Source organism: Chiloscyllium punctatum, chromosome 15, assembly GCF_047496795.1.
Source record: "Chiloscyllium punctatum isolate Juve2018m chromosome 15, sChiPun1.3, whole genome shotgun sequence".
Taxonomy (NCBI): domain Eukaryota; kingdom Metazoa; phylum Chordata; class Chondrichthyes; order Orectolobiformes; family Hemiscylliidae; genus Chiloscyllium; species Chiloscyllium punctatum.
Window position 1 is genome coordinate 7,266,221 of NC_092753.1, and position 18,818 is coordinate 7,285,038.

At 44.3% G+C, this 18,818-nt stretch overlaps 1 protein-coding gene across 3 annotated transcripts in view; it reads right to left on the reverse strand.

Annotated features, from left to right (window-relative positions):
- The window catches only part of fndc3a (fibronectin type III domain containing 3A), a 212,714-nt gene that overhangs the window by 60,413 nt on the left and 133,483 nt on the right, over positions 1-18,818 (reverse strand). For all 3 annotated transcript variants that reach the window (XM_072584555.1, XM_072584554.1, XM_072584556.1), the window contains one exon: positions 1,879-2,003. In XM_072584555.1, coding sequence (XP_072440656.1) covers positions 1,879-2,003 — 125 coding nt within the window. The remainder of the gene's footprint in view (positions 1-1,878; positions 2,004-18,818) is intronic.

The following is an 18,818-nucleotide window of genomic DNA, read 5'->3' on the forward strand; positions in this document are numbered from 1 at the left end:
ATACTATGCTTTCTCATAATACTGCTGGCGACATTTACTGAATACGCTGGTGGTGTAAGAAAAAAACCATGCTATTGAAAGATCAAGGAATTTTTATTCTCCTCATTTGGAAGTAATACATGCGTCTTCCAAACGCAAGTAGCGGGTGGCCTTGGAACAGGCAATATAGAGTCATAGGGATGTACAGTATGGAAACAGACCCTTCAGTCCAACTCGCCCATGCCGATCAGATATCCCAACCCAGTCTAGTCCCACGTGACAGCATGTGGCCCAAATCCCTCCAAACCCTTCCTATTCATATACCCATCCAGATGCCTTTTAAATGTTGCAATTGTACCAGCTTCTACCACTTCCTCTGGCAGCTCATACGTGAAAATGTTGCCCCTTCGGTCTCTTTATATCTTTCCCCTCTCACCCTAAACCTATGCCCTCTAGTACTGGACTCCCCCACCCCAGGGAAAAGTCTTTGCCTATTTATCCTATCCATGCCCCTCATGATTTTATAAACCTCTATAAGGTCACCCCTCAGCCTCCAATGTTCCAGGGAAAACAGCTCTAGCGTATTCAACCTCTCCCTATACCTCAAATCCTCTAACCCTGGCAACATGCTTGTAAATCTTTTCTGAACCCTTTCAAGTTTCACAACTCTGGTCATAAAGGCCAGACATGTAAATGTTGGACTGCTTGCTTTGTTTGATTTATGTAAAATTGTAAATCAGAATTCACTCTAATACAATACATAAGAAACAATAAGGGTAGTTAACGCACAATGTTTTGATTAATCTACATTTAACAAATTTAGAACATGGATTAATCAATTTCATCCAGATCATGAATGATGACGACCTTGCAGCACAACTTCAGACTAATTTTTATCTGTTGGGTATATAAATGGATACCAGCCTAGGTATAACAGAAAAAGAGGAAAGGTTCATGTTAGCTCTTGACCCTGATTCCCAATTCCATAGATCATAATTAAACTTATAGAGTCATAGAACCCCTACGGTGTTGTCACAGGGAGAACGTGCACACTCCACACAGACAGTTGTCCAAGGGTGGAATTGAACCTGGGTCAGTGGCGTAGTGAGGCAGCAGTGCTAACCACTGAGCCAACATGTGGCTATGGATAAGGAACTTCAAAGAGTTGCTAGATCGTAACTTGCATATAAAGGCAAATTTACAGAACTAGTCATAAAATCTTGCTGATCCCACAACACACTTTTAAAAAAAAGTGCAACTGCCTCAAGGATTCTTCTGGCTCTTCATGGCAATTGTTTTGCAGATTCTATATCCTATGCCACACCTGGAATTAGTTCCAGTGGGAATATCTTTTGATCTGTTTACAGAACGAGAAGGATCAATGCAGGGAATGCCAGTTAGGAATTTTTCAGCAGTTGCCAGCAAATATCCTTCAACTACATCTACAGCCAAGATGCACACACCTCACTTTGGGAGAGGATCAATACAAGTACGGGTCTTCTTTTTTAATCAAACGTGGGAAAGAGAAGGGGCGGGGGGGTGTGGTTTAAGAAAATGTAAACTTCCATTTGTCTTCATTTCTGCACCTCAGTTTTTGGCCCTCTCCTATCTGCATCTGAAGATAACAAGAAGTTTACTTTCTTCTTGAGCTAATTGCTGGTAATTGTTCACATCCCCTTAGATTTCACTTATTTACAATTTTCCAGTCCTAACACAGACTATCTCCAAGCATCTATTCTACTCTGTATATTCAGTTCTGATTAATCATCCAAATGATTGATTTTTGAATAGTCTTATTAGCATATTACTATTCAGGCCAGGTTTGGACCAGTACTTAACACTGATTACAGACTATTAATAGTATATGAAAATCATGTCTTTCTTTTGAGATGCACTCACCTCATCCCAAGTTCATTTATGGCTGCTAACTTAAAGCTGTATCCAGTGGCTGGTGACAGCTTAACAACTTTGAATTGTTTCTGTGGTCCAAAATAACATTGGGAAAATTCATTCTTCCCTTTCCCCTGTGAAATGGATCAGATTAGTCAGAAATACAAGGAAGGAGCATAAAGGAAAAGCTATTAGTTTAATCAAATCCATTTCTTCAGAAACAAGTATGTATTTTTGCATTAACTCCCTTTCACAATACACAGTGACTTTAATGAATTGTCCTCAAATGTTCAGTGTTTGCTTACTTTTCTGAGTATACTGGGCTTTAGCAACTTTCAATTGGACATTAAATTCATTGACATATAAATCGATTCAATGCTCGCCTTTCTAATTTATGGTGTAATCTTTCGAACTGCTGGCATTAACCTTCTCAAGAAAAGAAGCCTTTGCAAGATTACAAGAAAGATATCCCAATTTTCTTAACCATTTTGTTTAATATTCTCAATGAAACACATCTAAGCCTGGCTAATCTCATAAATCTGTTAGAAAACTTTTAGATACTCATGACTGTAAGTTTCTCTGCTTGACTAACAAATATCCAAAGAGACTAAAGTTTTAACATCAAATGTTCTTCTTCCGTGAAGAAGGTTAAAACAAAGTAATCTTGCCATTCTCTACTATCAACACTAAGAGTGGAGTAGGTCAGGCAGCATCAAAGGAGCAGGAGAATCGGCGTGTCGGGCATGAGCCCTTCTTCAAGAATCATTGAAGAAGGGCTCATGCCCAAAACGTCAATTCTCCTGTTCCTTGGATGCTGCCTGACCTGCTGCGCTTTTCCAGCAACACATTTTCAGCTCTGATCTCCAGCATCTGCAGTCCTCACTTTCTCCTATCAACACTGTAACACTGTTTAGGCAATTCATCTCCTCTATTATCTCAAAACGATTTTAAAAAAATTTATATTTTGCCATTACACCTCTGGGCGTATTCCAGAGTTCACAAACTAGTAGGAAAGATATATGAACAAACTGAATGTTACAGGAGGTGCCAAATCTATACAGTAGTGACAACAAAAACTTTGCAATCCTAATAGAGGCTGGAAAAGCCACAGTGAACCTCTGAAGCCTGTTTAGCACAATTTTCTTGATCAGCTGTTTCTGACCCAATGTGTACGGCTGTATCTGGCTCGAGGGAATGAAGTGGATCAAGTGTCATTACAGAACATTTAGGGAACATTAATCAAAGTAAAAACAATTAGGTTAGTTAAACAAAAACGAAGGTGCAGTCTAAATAATTAGATTACTAGAAGACAGGCAAGCTTGGTTGATTGAGAATAGACCTTGACAGCATATAGAGCAATCAGGTCATCGTGCAAACTGGTATGCACCACAGACAAATATGTTATATCAAATGAAGAATCCACCATTAATAGTAGTTGAAGGAATCATGGCCTACTTCAGATTTGTTGCTAACTTACTTCTTCTGGCTGCTGGTACGATTGTAGCTGTTTACGGAGGCTTTCTATAATTGATTACAAGTTTGAACAGTTTCCACAGAGTGGTTTGATGTTGAAATACTGTCCTATTCACTTACAAACTTCTGCTGGAAAAAACGGTTTCCGCAGAGACCAGGAAAGCAAGGCAGGGCAGGTCAGGTTTAGATGCTAAAAATACGGGGTAGACCATTTAGGACAGAGATGAGGAGAAACTTCTTCACCCAGAGTGGTGGCTGTGTGGAATGCTCTGCCCCAGAGGGCAGTGGAGGGCCAGTCTCTGGATTCATTTAAAAGAAGAGTTGGATAGAGCTCTCAAGGAAAGTGGAATCAAGGGTTATGGAGATAAGGCAAGAACAGGATACTAATTAAGGATGATCAGCCATGATCATATTGAATGTTGGTGCAGGCTCAAAGGGCAGAATGGCCTACTCCTGCACCTATTGTCTAACGTGCTATGGAATTACGGCGATGACTGCTGAAGCAGGAAGCCATGTCCACAGAGGGTCTTTTGGGAACTACAGGGAAACTTCAATTATCTGAATATCGGATTATCTGAAGGAGTTCAAGGTCCCGATAGAAACATTACATCAAAGACGTGTTTCCAGCAGCAATCGCGTCTTTTGTTTACTGTGATTAAAGAGGCACCATCTCCAAATGGCTGACCTCCCGTCCTCTCTCTCTCCCCACACTTTCCCTGGAGTTATACAGAGGGGTGTATCCTAACCTCTCCACCCACTCTCCCCAGGATTCCCAGGAATAATCTCTCCAACATTGTCCTGTACAGGGCAAACATGGAACCTGTCAAAAATTTGCAGTAAAAGGTTGAGTGTGTGGCTGTGTGTGTGTGCCTGTGCGCTATTTGGAGACTTATCCCCCCAAAGACAGCAGCAGTCTTGTTGTTGGTGTGTAATCCAGATGCCCCGGAGAGGGGCCGAGGGTGAATGGGGGCTGGGGCAGCAGTGGAGGGCTGTGTTGAGGGTGGGGGCTCAAGCACATTGTGCTAGAGGGCGGGGTGGTGCTCGTGTGCTTTGTGCTGGGGGTGAGGGTGGTGTTGGACCAGGTTGGGGGTGGGGTTTCGCGTGCTATGCAATGCTGCAGGCTCCTGAATAGGGAGCAGACTTTAAAACTCCAAGCCCCAGAGGAAAGGCATTTAATCGATTTTCTGAATAATCGATTATCTGAATGAAGCAGTGCTCACCCATCGGATAATCGAGTTTCCGCTGTACATTATTCTACATCAAAGAGGACCAATCCAGGAGATGATCTGGCTTTTAAAAAAGCCAAAATTGAAATGTGCCAGCTGCTGCAACCTCAATGCAGGGCAAAATGAAAATTTCAGTTACCAAGTGCCTATGATTCTTGAGATGTGTGTCAGCCACCTGCAGCTTGTTGTACAAGCAACATTTCAGTTTGCAACTCACTATGGATGTGTCACTGAAACTCTCCATCCATAAAAGCAGATTCATCTCATTCCTTCTTGACTAAGTAAGCATGAGGGTTTGCAGATTGCAGGGTACATCGTTCAGAGTGTCAATGAATGAATGAATGAATGATTATTTTGCACAGACCTTATATGAATTTACCAATTTTCACTTTCTCTTACACATCTTTCATAACAACTGGATGGCTAAATACTTTATGTACAATAACTAATTTTAAATGTAGTCACTGCTGCAATGGAAGGAACTTGATACCAGTTTGCATACAGTAAATCTCCTTAAACAATATGATAACACTGAGTTAATTTGTTTTTGTCAAGTTTATGGAGAGTTCAATATCGGCCATGATAACTCTCCTGCTCTTTTTCAAAATGGCGACACAAAATCTAACAGTCATCCAAGAGGGTATGGGATTGTGTTCAAATAATGACTGGAATCAGTGAGTGGCAAAAAAAGCCTCTATTATTCAGCATTCACAGTACAAGTTCGAGGCTGCAATAGAATCCTGAAATACAGTTCTTACAAGAGCCCCTTTATGCACAGTTCTTACATATATTAAAATTCTACTACTATGGTGTTACATTGTTTTATCTATAGTACACAAAAGTTTGAAGGGCTTCTGTCCTGGGAAACAGGAGATGGGTTAAAACGTGCTAAATGCTGGCTGCTACTGCTGATGGGATTAAGAGTGTTTGTCCGGTCTGCTTGCATAATTAAGAGGTGTTAATCCTTTTGTCTTTTAAATTAGTAAATGTCAGTAAAACTACGAGGCCAATATGCACTAAGCTAGTTAGAAATCGTATCTGCACTTAATAAAAGAATAAGGGTTATTAAACTGATTACTGCAGCTGGGTTGAGAGATTTATTTACTATTTGCCAGTTTGAGTTTCATTTAGTCGTGCGATTTCACTTAAGTGCTGTTTTAATAGTTAGTTTCTATATTTTGGAAATTTTTTGAAAAAAATTTGAAAATTTTTTAAAAATTAAAAAAAAAATCACTACAAAACAGTATAACAACCTTATTGTATAATGATAATAACAGTAAACAAACTACTACTCTACTCCACAAACCACTGACAAGAGATGAAAAAACCTACGAAAACTACAATTCAATAAATAACTAAAACAAACTAAATTAAGCCAAGTTGAACCAAGGTAAATTAAATTACATTCAGTTGTTACCGCACTCCCGCCAAAGTTCCCCACCACCGGGAGCATCAGCAGGCATACCCGTATTTGTTCAGAATTCTTCCTCTTAGAGGCCCCTGGACTGCCAGACATAGCTCCCATGACTACACAAAGGTTCTGACCAATATAGCCGACAAGTCTGCGTCTATAAAATACAGAAAGGGCCGCTACGTTCTGCTTTCTGGTGCACCATACTCGTAAGAAAGTCCAGCGGGATGTGCTCCATAACTCATCAACGCCACCCCGAGTCTCCCAGGGGATTCTCCGACACCCAACTCATTAGAATGTTCTTCCTCACTCAGAATGAAAGAATATCAAACAGATTCTTCCCATCCGCATCCAAAGACGGGAGATTTGGCAAACGCAAGATCCACCTTCACCTCAGTTCCCAAGACCCCTTCCAAAACATTCGTTATGGCACCCCAATACCTACGAAATTTGTGGCATGACCACAAGCAATAAGTAAGAGTGCCAACATCTTTTGGGGCACATTGGGGACGCTTCTGTCTTAAATTCCACAAGCCGCTCCATTGGCAAATGAGCCCTGTAGAGCACCTTCAATTGAATAGCCTGTGTCCTATTACAAATCGAAATCTTCCATACATTCTCCCAAATATCCTCCCATGCCTCTGACGAGACTTTCACCCCCAATTCTTGAGTTCAGATTCCGCATAGCCACTCAAATGTCCTTCAAGACATTACCTCCTAACAAGTGATAGAGGTTACTGACCAAGAGAGCGCCCGCAGACCGGAACACACTCCTCTCCATATAATTCTATTAGATTTAAAATAGTGATGGAAAAGAATAGACCAGGTCTAAAAGGTAAAGTTCTAAATTGGAGAAAGGCCAATTTTGACGGTATTAGGCAAAAACATTCAAAAACTGATTGGGGGTAGATGGTGGCGGGTAAAGGGACGGCTGGAAAATGGGAAGCCTTCAGAAATGAGATAACAGGAATCCAGAGAAAGTATATTCCTGGTAGGATGAAAGGAAAGGCTGGTAGGTATAGGGAATGCTGGATGAACTAAAGAAATTGAGAGTTTGGTTAAGAAAAAGAAGGAAGCATATGTCAGGTGTAGACAATATAGATCAAGCGAATCCTTCGAAGAGTATAAAGGCAGTAGGAGTATACTTAAGAGGGAAATCAGGAGGGCAAAAAGGGGACATGAGATAGCTTTGGCAAAAACAATTAAGGAGAATCCAAAGGGTTTTTACAAATACATGAAGGACAAAAGGGTAACTAGAGAGAGAACAGGGCCCCTCAAAAATCAGCAAGGCGGCCTTTGTGTGAAGCCACAGAAAATGGGGCAGATACTAAACAAATATTTTGCATCAGTATTTACTGTGGAAAAGGATATGGAAGATATACAGTGTAGGGAAATAGATGGTGATACCTTGAAAAATGTCCATATTGCAGAGGAGAAAGTGCTGGATGTCTTGAAATGCATAAAAGGTGGATAAATCCCCAGGACCTAATCAGGCGTACCCTACAACGCTGTGGGAAGCAAGAGAAGTGATTGCTGGGCCTCTTGCTGAGATATTTGTATCATTGATAGCCACAGGTGAGCTGTTAGAAAAATGGAGGTTGGCAAACTCAGTGCCACTGTTTAAGGGTGGTAAGGACAAGCCAGGGAACTATAGACCAATGAGCCTGGCGTTGGTGGTGGGCAAATTGTTGGAGGGAATCCCAAGAGCCACGATGTACATGTATTTTGAAAGACAAGGATTGATTAGGGATAGTCAACATGGCTTTGTGCGTGGGAAATCATGTCTCACAAACTTGAATTAAATAAGTAACAATGAGGATTGATGAGGGCAGAGCGGTAGATATGATCTATATGAACTTCAGCAAGGTGTTCGACAAGCTTCCCCATGGGAGACTGGTTAGCATGGTTAGATCTCATGGAATACAGGGAGAACTAGCCATTTGGATACAGAACTGGCACAAAGGTAGAAGAGAGAGGGTGGTGGTGGAGGGTTGTTTTTCAGACTTGAGTACTGTGACCAGTGGAGTGCCACAAGGGTCTGTGCTGGGTCCTCTACTTTTCATCATGTATATAAATGATTTGGATGAGAGCATAAGAGGTATAGTCAGTAAGTTTGCAGATGACACCATAATTGGAGGTGTAGTGAACAGCGAAGAAGGTTACCTTAGGATACAACAGGACATTGATCAGATGGGCCAAGGGGCTGAGAAGTTGCAGATGGAGTTTAATTCAGATAAATGCAAGGTGCTGCATTTTGGGAAAGCAAACCTTAGTAGGACTTATACACTTAATGGTAAGGTCCTAGGGAGTGTTGATGAACAAAGAGATGTTGGAGTGCAGGTTCATAGCTCCTCGAAAATAGAGTCGCAGGTAGATAGAATAGTGAAGAAAGCGTTTGGTATGCTTTCCTTTATTGGTCAGAGTATTGAGTACAGGAGTGGGGAGGTCATGTTGTGGTTGTACAGGGCATTAGTTAGGCCACTGTTGGAATATTGCGTGCAATTCTGGTCTCCTTCCTATCGGAAAGCTGTGAAACTTGAAAGGATTCAGAAAAGATTTACAAGGATGTTGCCAGGGTTGGAGGATTTGAGCTATAGGGAGAGGCTGAACAGGCTGGGGTTGTTTTCCCTGAAGCGTTGGAGGCTAAGGGATGACCTTATAGAGGTTTACAAAATTATGAGGGGCATGCATAGGATAAATAGACAAAGGCTTTTCCCTGGGGATGGGGAGTCCAGAAAGAGGGCATAGTTTTAGAGTGAGAGGGGAAAGATATAAAAGAGACCTAAGGGGCAACTTTTTCACACAGAGGGTGGCACGTGTATGGAATGAGCTGCTAGAGGAAGTGGTGGAGGCTGGTACAATTGCAACATTTAAAAGGCATTTGGATGGGTATATGAATAGGAAGGGTTTGGAGGGATATGGGCCGGCTGCTGGCAGGTGGGACTAGTTTGGGTTGGGATATCTGGTCGGCATGGACGCGTTGGACTGAAGGGTCTGTTTCCATGCTGTACATCTCAATGACTTATAGGGACTAACCATCAATGTCATCTTCAAAGTTTGGGAGAAGATTTGTAGCTCGGGTGCTCGTTGTTGTGGTTCTGTTCGCCGAGCTGGGAATTTGTCTTGCAAACGTTTCGTCCCCTGTCTAGGTGACATCCTCAGTGCTTGGGAGCCTCCTGTGAAGCGCTTCTGTGCTGTTTCCTCCGATATTTATAGTGGGCTGTCTCTGCCGCTTCCGGTTGTCAGTTCGAGCTGTCCGCTGTAGTGGCCGGTATATTGGGTCCAGGTCGATGTGCTTATTGATTGAATCTGTGGATGAGTGCCATGCCTCTAGGAATTCCCTGGCTGTTCTCTGTTTGGCTTGCCCTATAATGGTAGTGTTGTCCCAGTCGAATTCATGTTGCTTGTCATCTGTGTGTGGCTACTAAGGATAGCTGGTCGTGTCGTTTCGTGGCTAGTTGGTGTTCGTGTATACGGATCGTTAACTGTCTTCCTGTTTGTACAATGTAGTGTTTTGTGCAGTCCTTGCATGGGATTTTGTACACTACGTTAGTTTTGCTCAGGTTGGGTATCGGGTCCTTTGTTCTGGTGAGTTGTTGTCTGAGCGTGGCTGTTGGTTTGTGTGCTGTTATGAGTCCTAGTGGTCGCAGTAGTCTGGGTGTCAGTTCAGAAATGCTCCTGATGTATAGTAGCGTGGCTAGTAAGTCCTTTGGGTTGCGGCATGTCCTCATTCCATTGTCAACCCAAAGGACAACCCAAACCCACAACAATGTCGTCTTTTTCTGTACAAAGTCCCTAATCTGAAAGTACAAAAGAGGTCCCTCCTAGATAGCTCATATTTCTGGCTCAGTTGCTCGAAAGACATATGACCTCCCCGTCAAATAAATCTCCCAAACAGGAGACTCCTCTACACTCCCAAAGGTTAAAGCCACAGTCAATCGACCCCAGCCAGAATCCTAATATTCCTACTCTGGGAGTGACAGTGGAAGGTTTTTGTAAGTTACCCTCACATTGCTACATCATTCTCCATGCTTTAACTGTGTTAAGGGCAGTCAGATTTCTGCAATAGTCCATAACAGTCTTGTCCACAAACAACCAATTGATGAGGGGGCATTTTGCTGGGAGGCCTTGATGTCCAACCAGATTGACCATGGGGTCCAGGTAAGCCCAGTCAGCAACATAGGACAGTAAGGAACTCAACTGACATTTCTTAAAATCCGGGAAATCCAAACCTCTGCTGCAGAAGCTGCAACTTGGCAAGCTTAATAAGAGGCTGCCTATGATGCCAGATGAAAGATCCAAGCCAACTGTAAAGCCTCCAGAGTATTTGCCTCGGCAGCATAAAAGGGAGCAGTTGCATGGGATATAATATAATTAACGAGGAAGAACATTCATTTTGACCAGAGCTATTCTACCCAACCAGGATATCAGAAGATCCTCCCAGTGACAAAGATCCTGTCTTATTTTCTCTAGCAACAGCACAAAGTTAGCTTTATATAATTGATCAAAGGACGGGGTGATAAATATGCCTAATTACAAGAAACGTCCCCGTGACCACCTGAAAGGGAAACAGGTTCCATCCCCAAGATTGGGTATTCTAGTAAGGCCACCCATAGGCATGGCTTCATAAAATTAGGTTTGTAACCCGTAAGGGAACCGAATAGATTAATCGCTTGTATTAAACGGGGCACAGATGTCAATGGATCAGTTAAAAAGAGAAGAAAGTCATCCGTATAAAGGATAATCTTATGCCTGCCTGATCCTACCTCTGGGGCAATTACATTGGGGTTCCTCTGGATGGCTCTGCCAATGGCTCAATGTAAATAATAGTGGTGAGAGAGGGCACCCTTATCAACTGCCTCTGCCAATACTTAAATTGTCTGACCTTATACCCCTTAATTTGGTCTAACAGTTGAATTGGGAGATTCTCCCAGATGAATATAGCAACTCCTCTACTTTTCGAATTAAAAGGTGAGAAAAACATCTGTCCGAATCCTCCCTGCATTAACTTCAAATGCTCCTAATCGGTTAAATGTGTTTCTTGCAGCAAGGCTTCACTGACCCTCTCTTTTCTAAGGCTTGAAAGCATCTTTGTTCTCTTAATTGGTAAATTCCAGGTGCACCATTTAAACAAACGGTTAGCCATAGCCATCCAAAACAGTCTGTGGCCCCCTGGGAGGAAGAACCTTACTCATAGCGCACCGAGTGAAAACAGCAAACAGTTCATATAAATTTTAAAATATAACTACCAAAATTACCAAATCAAAACTTTGAACAGCTACTTCTACAACAGACCACATATAACACAAATGATAGGAGACTTTCCCCCTTGCCCACAGAGGCGGCTCATACTACCCACTAACCCCTCCATGGCTCCTTCCAGCTGAAGACGTACCCCAGTTCCAGACAACACAAAGTCAGAAAAAGTTACACACATCTATAACAAGAAAATTAAAAGTGGGCACTCATCCTGTCCTATCCATACTTTAACCCTAGGCAGTCCTGGTAGAAAAGAAATAATAAGCCCCCCCGCCTCCCGCAACCATGCCTCCCCCCCAACCCCAACTCCCTGCACTCCCATCCCAGACTAAGTGAGAAGAACGAAAAGGTAACGATGAGAAAAATATACGAAGTATAACAGATAAGGAGAGAGAAGGGAGAAGAAAGAAAAAGAAAAAAACAACTAGGGCCCCCACATATATTAAAAAAACCCAACAACCAGGCAAATTACAGAGAAAAACAAAGTAAACATTATTGCCCATATTATTCAAGCCAGCCAGTCTATTTTAAAGTATCCAGGAAGTTCTTTGCCTTTTCTGGTGAGTCAAAATTAAACATGGACCCTCCGTGGCTGAAACGTAATATTGATATCTTATGCAATACTGGATATTCAAGTCCCTCACCTGCCTTTTTCCCCCATCAAAGGCCTTCTTCTTGCGAATCATGACCACAGAAAAGTCTTGGAAAAACACAATTCGTGATCGTTTGCATACCAGAGTCTGTGCATCCTTCTCCAGTGCTCTAGAGGCTTCCAGTACCATTTGCTTATCCTTGTAATGCTGGAGTTGAACTAGGACCAGGCGGAGGTGCTGGTCTGATCCGGGCCAGCGCACTGCGACCCTATGGGCCTGCTTGACCCGCATCCAGCCTGCTTCAACTTTCAGCTTCAGAAACTGCGGGAGCCATTGCTCCAAGAAGCTGACGAGCTGGCCTTCTTCCTCCTGTTCCGGCAGCCCGACCAGACGGATGTTCTTCGACGACCTTGATTTTCATGTCATTGACCTGCTCTTCCAAGGTCTGTACCTGCCATTCCAGGGCCTGGACCCGACCTGCCGTGGATTCTACCTTAGTTTTGGAGGCCGTGGTACATTGCTTCACCTTCACGACGGGCTGCCCGAGATGCTGGATATCCTGGTCATGCTTCTGCAGCATGACCGAGATAGGTTCCAGCCTGGTCCAGGTGTCCTCCATCACTGAATCAATCTTCTTTTGGAGTTTCACGAACTCGGAGACCGGCTCTGCTCCACACGCGAGTCCCCGGGGCATTAGTGAAGGCTTACGCTGCGACCGCAGACGCGTCCGTTGCTACAGGGGAATGCCCTGCTTGCTGAAATCCTTGCAGTCCCTTCCCTTTAGTCATTTTTCTAACTATTTTAAACTAACACAGGACAATTCTGGGGGTCAACAACAAACAACTGGTATTAAAGGGACTGTGAGTGCACCACTTTGCCTGTATTCTGGTGCAGAGCTCAGCAGGGCAGACATACTGGATCGCTGCCATCTTGAATCCCCGCCATCTTGAATCCCCTCCAACAGTTTTTTAAAGGAATAATAGTCCAGTTAAAAGGCATTTAATGAGTACATACTAATTGGGGAAAATGTTTGGTGCTCTGTCTTCTATTCAGGCCTGGGAAACAGTTGGTAAGGGGGTGATTAATATTACAATGCTTCATGGAGACTGATAGGGATGGTATTGTTCTGTATGCTAAACTTATTCAGAGGTAAACACTGCTTGTTGCAAGGGCTGATAACGTATGAAAATGGAATAATGTATTTGAAAGGGTTGTTTTAAATTTGATCTATCTTATGGGAGTAAAATATAATGAATGAAACAGTGATATAACAAGTAATGAATTGTAAAGGGTAATGAATGCATGATTGGGAACCTGATCTGAATGAATGTAGCGAGTTGGTGAGTGAGTTAATAAAGATATTCTAAAACACACTACTCACAAGGGTAAATAGACAATAGACAATAGATGCAGGAGTAGGCCATTCTGCCCTTCGAGCCTGCACCGCCATTCAATATGATCATGGCTGATCATTCCTAATCAGTATCCTGTTCCAGCCTTATCTCCATACCCTTTGATTCCACAATCCTTGAGAGCTCTATCCAACTCTTTCTTAAATGAATCCAGAGACTGGGCCTCCACTGCCCTCTGGGGCAGAGCATTCCACACAGCCACCACTCTCTGGGTGAAGTAGTTTCTCCTCATCTCTGTCCTAAATGGTCTACCCCGTATTTTTAAGTTGTGTCCTCTGGTTCGGCACTCCCCCATCAACGGAAATATGTTCCCTCCTGCCAGAATGTCCAGTCCTTTCATAATCCTATACGTTTCAATCAGATCCCCTCTCAGTCTTCTAAACTCAAGGGTATACAAGCCCAATCGCTTCAGTCTTTCCGTGTAAGGCAATCCTGCCATTCCAGGAATTGACCTCGTGAACCTATGCTGCACTCCCTCAATAGCCAGAATGTCTTTCCTCAAATTTGGAGACCAGAACTGTACACAGTACTCCAGGTGTGGTCTCACCAGGGCCCTGTACAGCTGCAGAAGCACCTCTTTGCTTCTATACTCAATCCCTCTTGTTATGAAGGCCAGCATGCTATTAGCCTTCTTCACGACCTGCTGTACCTGCATGCTTGCCTTCATTGACTGGTGGACAAGAACACCCAGATCTCTCTGAACAGCCCCTTTACCTAATTTGATACCATTGAGGTAGTAATCTGCCTTCCTGTTCTTGCCACCAAAGTGGATAACCAGACATTTATCCACATTAAACTGCATCTGCCATGCATCTGCCCACTCACCTAACTTGTCCAGGTCACCCTGTAATCCCCTAACATCATCACATTTCACCCTACCACCTAGCTTTGTGTCATCAGCAAATTTGCTAATGTTATTGCTGATACCATCTTCTATATCATTTACATATATTGTAAAAAGCTGCGGTCCCAGCACGGATCCCTGTGGTACCCCACTGGTCACTGCCTGCCATTTTGAAATGGAGCCGTTAATCACTACCCTTTGTTTCCTATTAGCCAACCAATTCTCTATCCAATCTAGTACTTTGCCCCCAATCCCGTGCGCCCTAATTTTACTCACTAACCTCTTGTGTGGGACTTTATCAAAAGCTTTCTGAAAGTCCAGGCACACTACATCCACTGGATCTCCCTCGTCCATCTTCCGAGTTACATCCTCAAAAAATTCAAGAAGATTCGTCAAGCATGATTTCCCCTTCATAAATCCATGCTGACTCTGTCCTATCCTGTTACTATTATCCAGATGTGCCGTAATTTCATCCTTTATAATAGACTCCAGCATCTTTCCCACCACTGAGGTCAGACTAACTGGTCTATAATTTCCTGCTTTCTCCCGCCCACCCTTCTTAAAAAGTGGCACAACATTAGCCGCCCTCCAATCCTCAGGAACCGACCCCGATTCTATTGAACTCTGGAAAATAATCACCAGCGCATCCACGATTTCCCGAGCCACCTCCTTCAGTACCCTGGGATGCAGGCCATCAGGTCCCGGAGACTTATCAACCTTCAGACCTAACAGTCTCTCCAACACCAAATCCTGGCAAATAGAAATTCCCTTAAGTTCAGGTCCTTCAGCCACCGTTACCTCAGGGAGATTGCTTGTGTCTTCCCCAGTGAACACAGATCTGAAGTACCCATTTAATTCCTCTGCCATTTCTTCGTTCCCAGTAATATATTCCCCTGCTTCTGTCTTCAAGGGCCCAATTTTTGTCCTAACCATTTTTTTGCCTTGGACATACCTAAAAAAGCTTTTACTATCCTCCTTTATATTCTTGGCCAGTTTACCTTCGTACCTCATTTTTTCTCTGCGTATTTCCTTCTTAGTAATCCTCTGTTGTTCTTTAAAAGCTTCCCAGTCCTCCGTTTTCCCATTTACCTTTGCTATGTTATACTTTTTCTCTTTTAACCTTATATGTTTCTTTACTTCCCTCGTCAGCCACGGCCGCCCATGTCTCCTCCTGGGATCTTTCTTCCTTTTAGGAATGAACTGATCCTGCATCTTCTGCATTATACACAGAAATATCCGCCATTGTTCCTCCACGGTCTTCCCTGTTAAGGTATTGAACCATTGAACTTTGGCCAGTTGCTCCCTCATAGCTCCATATTTCCCTTTATTCAACTGAAATATTGTCACTTCAGATTGTACCCACTCCCTCTCAAATTGCAGATTGAAGCTTATTGTATTATGGTCACTACTTCCCAATGGCTCCTTCACTTCGAGGTCACTGACCAATTCTGGTTCGTTACACAATACCAGATCCAGAATCGCCTTATCCCTGGTCGGCTCCAGCACCAACTGCTCTAAAAATCCATCTCTGAGGCACCCCACAAAGTCTCTTTCTTGAGGCCCGATACCATCCTGATTCTCCCAGTCTACCTGCATGTTAAAATCCCCTATAACAACTGTAGTAACATCTTTGCGACAAGCCAATTTCAGCTCCTGATTCAACTTACCTCCAACATCCAGACTACTGTTTGGGGGCCTGTAGATGACTCCCATGAGGGTCTTTTTACCCTTAGTGTTTCGAAGCTCTATCCACACTGACTCTACATCCCCTGACTCTAGGTCCGCCCGCGCAAGGGACTGAATATCCTCCCTTACCAACAAGGCCACCCCACCCCCTCTGCCCGTCAGTCTATCCTTACGATAGCACGTGTAGCCTTGAATATTCATTTCCCAGGCCCTGTCCCCATGAAGCCACGTCTCAGTTATCCCCACAATATCGTATCTGCCAATTTCCAAAAGAGCCTCAAGCTCATCCACCTTGTGTCTAATGCTTCGTGCCTTGGTTTGCCATTTCCTTTAACAATTGATATTTGTGACAATGCAGAATTCTTCAGAACTGCAGTGGACAGTTGGTCTTGAATTTTTTTCTGGATTAGTGGTGCTGGAAGAGCACAGTAGTTCAGGCAGCATCCAAGGAGCTTCAAAATCGACGTTTCGGGCAAAAGCCCTTCATCAGGAATAAAGGCAGTGAGCCTGAAGCGTGGAGAGATAAGCTAGAGGAGGGTGGGGGTGGGGAGAAAGTAGCATAGAGTACAATGGGTGAGTGGGGGAGGGGATGAAGGTGATAGGTCAGGGAGGAGAGGGTGGAGCGGATAGGTGGAAAAGGAGATAGGCAGGTAGGACAAGTCCGGACAAGTCATGGGGACAGTGCTGAGCTGGAAGTTTGGAACTAGGGTGAGGTGGGGGAAGGGGAAACGAGGAAACTGTTGAAGTCCACATTGATGCCCTGGGGTTGAAGTATTCCGAGGCGGAAGATGAGGCGTTCTTCCTCCAGGCGTCTGGTGGTGAGGGAACGGCGGTGAAGGAGGCCCAGGACCTTCATGTCCTCGGCAGAGTGGGAGGGGGAGCTGAAACGTTGGGCCACGGGGCAGTGTGGTTGATTGGTGCGGGTGCCCCGGAGATGTTCCCTAAAGCGCTCTGCTAGGAGGCGCCCAGTCTCCCCAATGTAGAGGAGACTGCATCAGGAGCAACGGATACAATAAATGATAGTAATGGATGTGCAAGTAAAACTTTGATGGATGTGGAAGGCTCCTTTAGGGCCTTGGATAGAGGTGAGGGAGGAGGTGTGGGCCCAGGTTTTACAGTTCCTGCGGTGGCAGGGGAAAGTGCCAGGATGGGAGGGTGGGTTGTAGGGGGGCGTGGACCTGACCAGGTAGTCACGGAGGGAACGGTCTTTGCGGAAGGCGGAAAGGGGTGGGGAGGGAAATATATCCCTGGTGTTGGGGTCTGTTTGGAGGTGATGGAAATGTCGGCGGATGATTTGGTTTATGCGAAGGTTGGTAGGGTGGAAGGTGAGCACCAGGGGCGTTCTGTCCTTGTTACGGTTGGAGGGGTGGGGTCTGAGGGTGGAGGTGCGGGATGTAGACGAGATGCGTTGGAGGGCATCTTTAACCACGTGGGAAGGGAAATTGCGGTCTCTAAAGGAGGCGGCCATCGGGTGTGTTCTGTGGTGGAATTGGTCCTCCTGGGAGCAGATCCGGCGGAGGAGGAATTGGAATTTTGTGCTCAGATTCTAGAATGGAACTTGATCCCAGCATCAAGAAGGAAGAGGGATTCCATACAGTTAATATCTACTTTGGGCATGGTACATGATTCAAGAACCCTGGTCCATAATCCATACATATACAGCAGGCCTTCAACAGAGTTTAGCTGCTGCAAGGACCTACTCATCCTCACCCTGTTGCCTGATTCCTATGGAGGCACCCTGCAGCACTCAGCTGATCAGGTATCAAGTTTTTGAAAGGTATGCGGCATAACCGCACCTCTTGCTACCACTTCCAGGCCAACAATCTGACACATGAATACAAAGGAGGAAGAAATACAGAAAACTCAAGTCCAACAGCATGTGGAGCAGCAGGAGAAATTAACAGAGGCTACATCTCAACGTTTTTCAGCTGAGGCTCCATGTGACCAAATAATTTATAAGTGATATTGATAAACTCAACAAGTCTTCAGCACCAACAGTTCCATGTTCCTTTCCTTATTTCTATTAGTGACCATCCCATTGTCCTTTGCCTGATGACACCAAAATAAAAATCACCAAAACATGTACATTTTCATCCAAATTTATAATTTCTTGCCTTATACAATAGATACAGAAATAACCTAATAATTAGCATGGATTTCCTTTGTGCTCCACTTTTCAAAATATTTGCCTATCCAGAGTGGTGTGGTGAGGAGAGGAGGAGTGGTGAAGCGAGGGCTGCCAGGAAGGGTGAGTTTTCCCGCATTAAAAGGGACTTACCTCGGGAGTTGGGCCTCCATTTGCTGAGAGGTGCGAGGGAGGAGCGAAGGACTTCTGGGAAGTCATATATTTGTCTGGTTGCATTACCCAAAACACGACTTGGGTAGTGTCTCCCATCCATCCTCCTCTAACCAAAAAAAAAATTCTGTGCGCCAGATTGGCAAGGTAACATGTTTTTTTAAATTCCTTTTTTTTAAGTCTCTTTGGGAATTTAGAATAGTGGGAATGGAGGTGAGGGCAGTTGAATGTTCCTCCTGCAGAATGTGGGAGGTAAGGGTCACCACTAGTGTCCCTGCTGACTACATCGGCAGGAAGTGCACCCAGCTCCAGCTCCTCGAAAACCGCATTAGGGAACTGAAGCTAGAGCTGGATGAACTTCGGATCATTTGGGAGGCGGAGGGGGTTATTAAGAGGAGTTACAGGGAGGTAGTCACTCCTTAGGTACAAGAAAAAGGGCAGATAGGTTACAGTCAGGGGACAGAAAGGGAACCGGCAGGCAGTGCAGGGATCCCCTGTGGTCATTCCGCTCAACAATAGGTATACCGTTTTGGATACTGTTGGGGGGACAACTTACCAGGGGAAAGCAGTGGGGCACAGGGCTCTGGCACAGAGTCTGTCCCTGCTGCTCAGAAGGGAAGGGGGAAGAGGAGAAGAGCAGTAGTCATTGGGGACTCCATAGTTAGGGGGACAGATAGGAGGTTTTGTGGAGACGCAAGAGACACGCGGTTAGTGTGTTGCCTCCCAGGTGCCAGAATTCGCGATGTCTC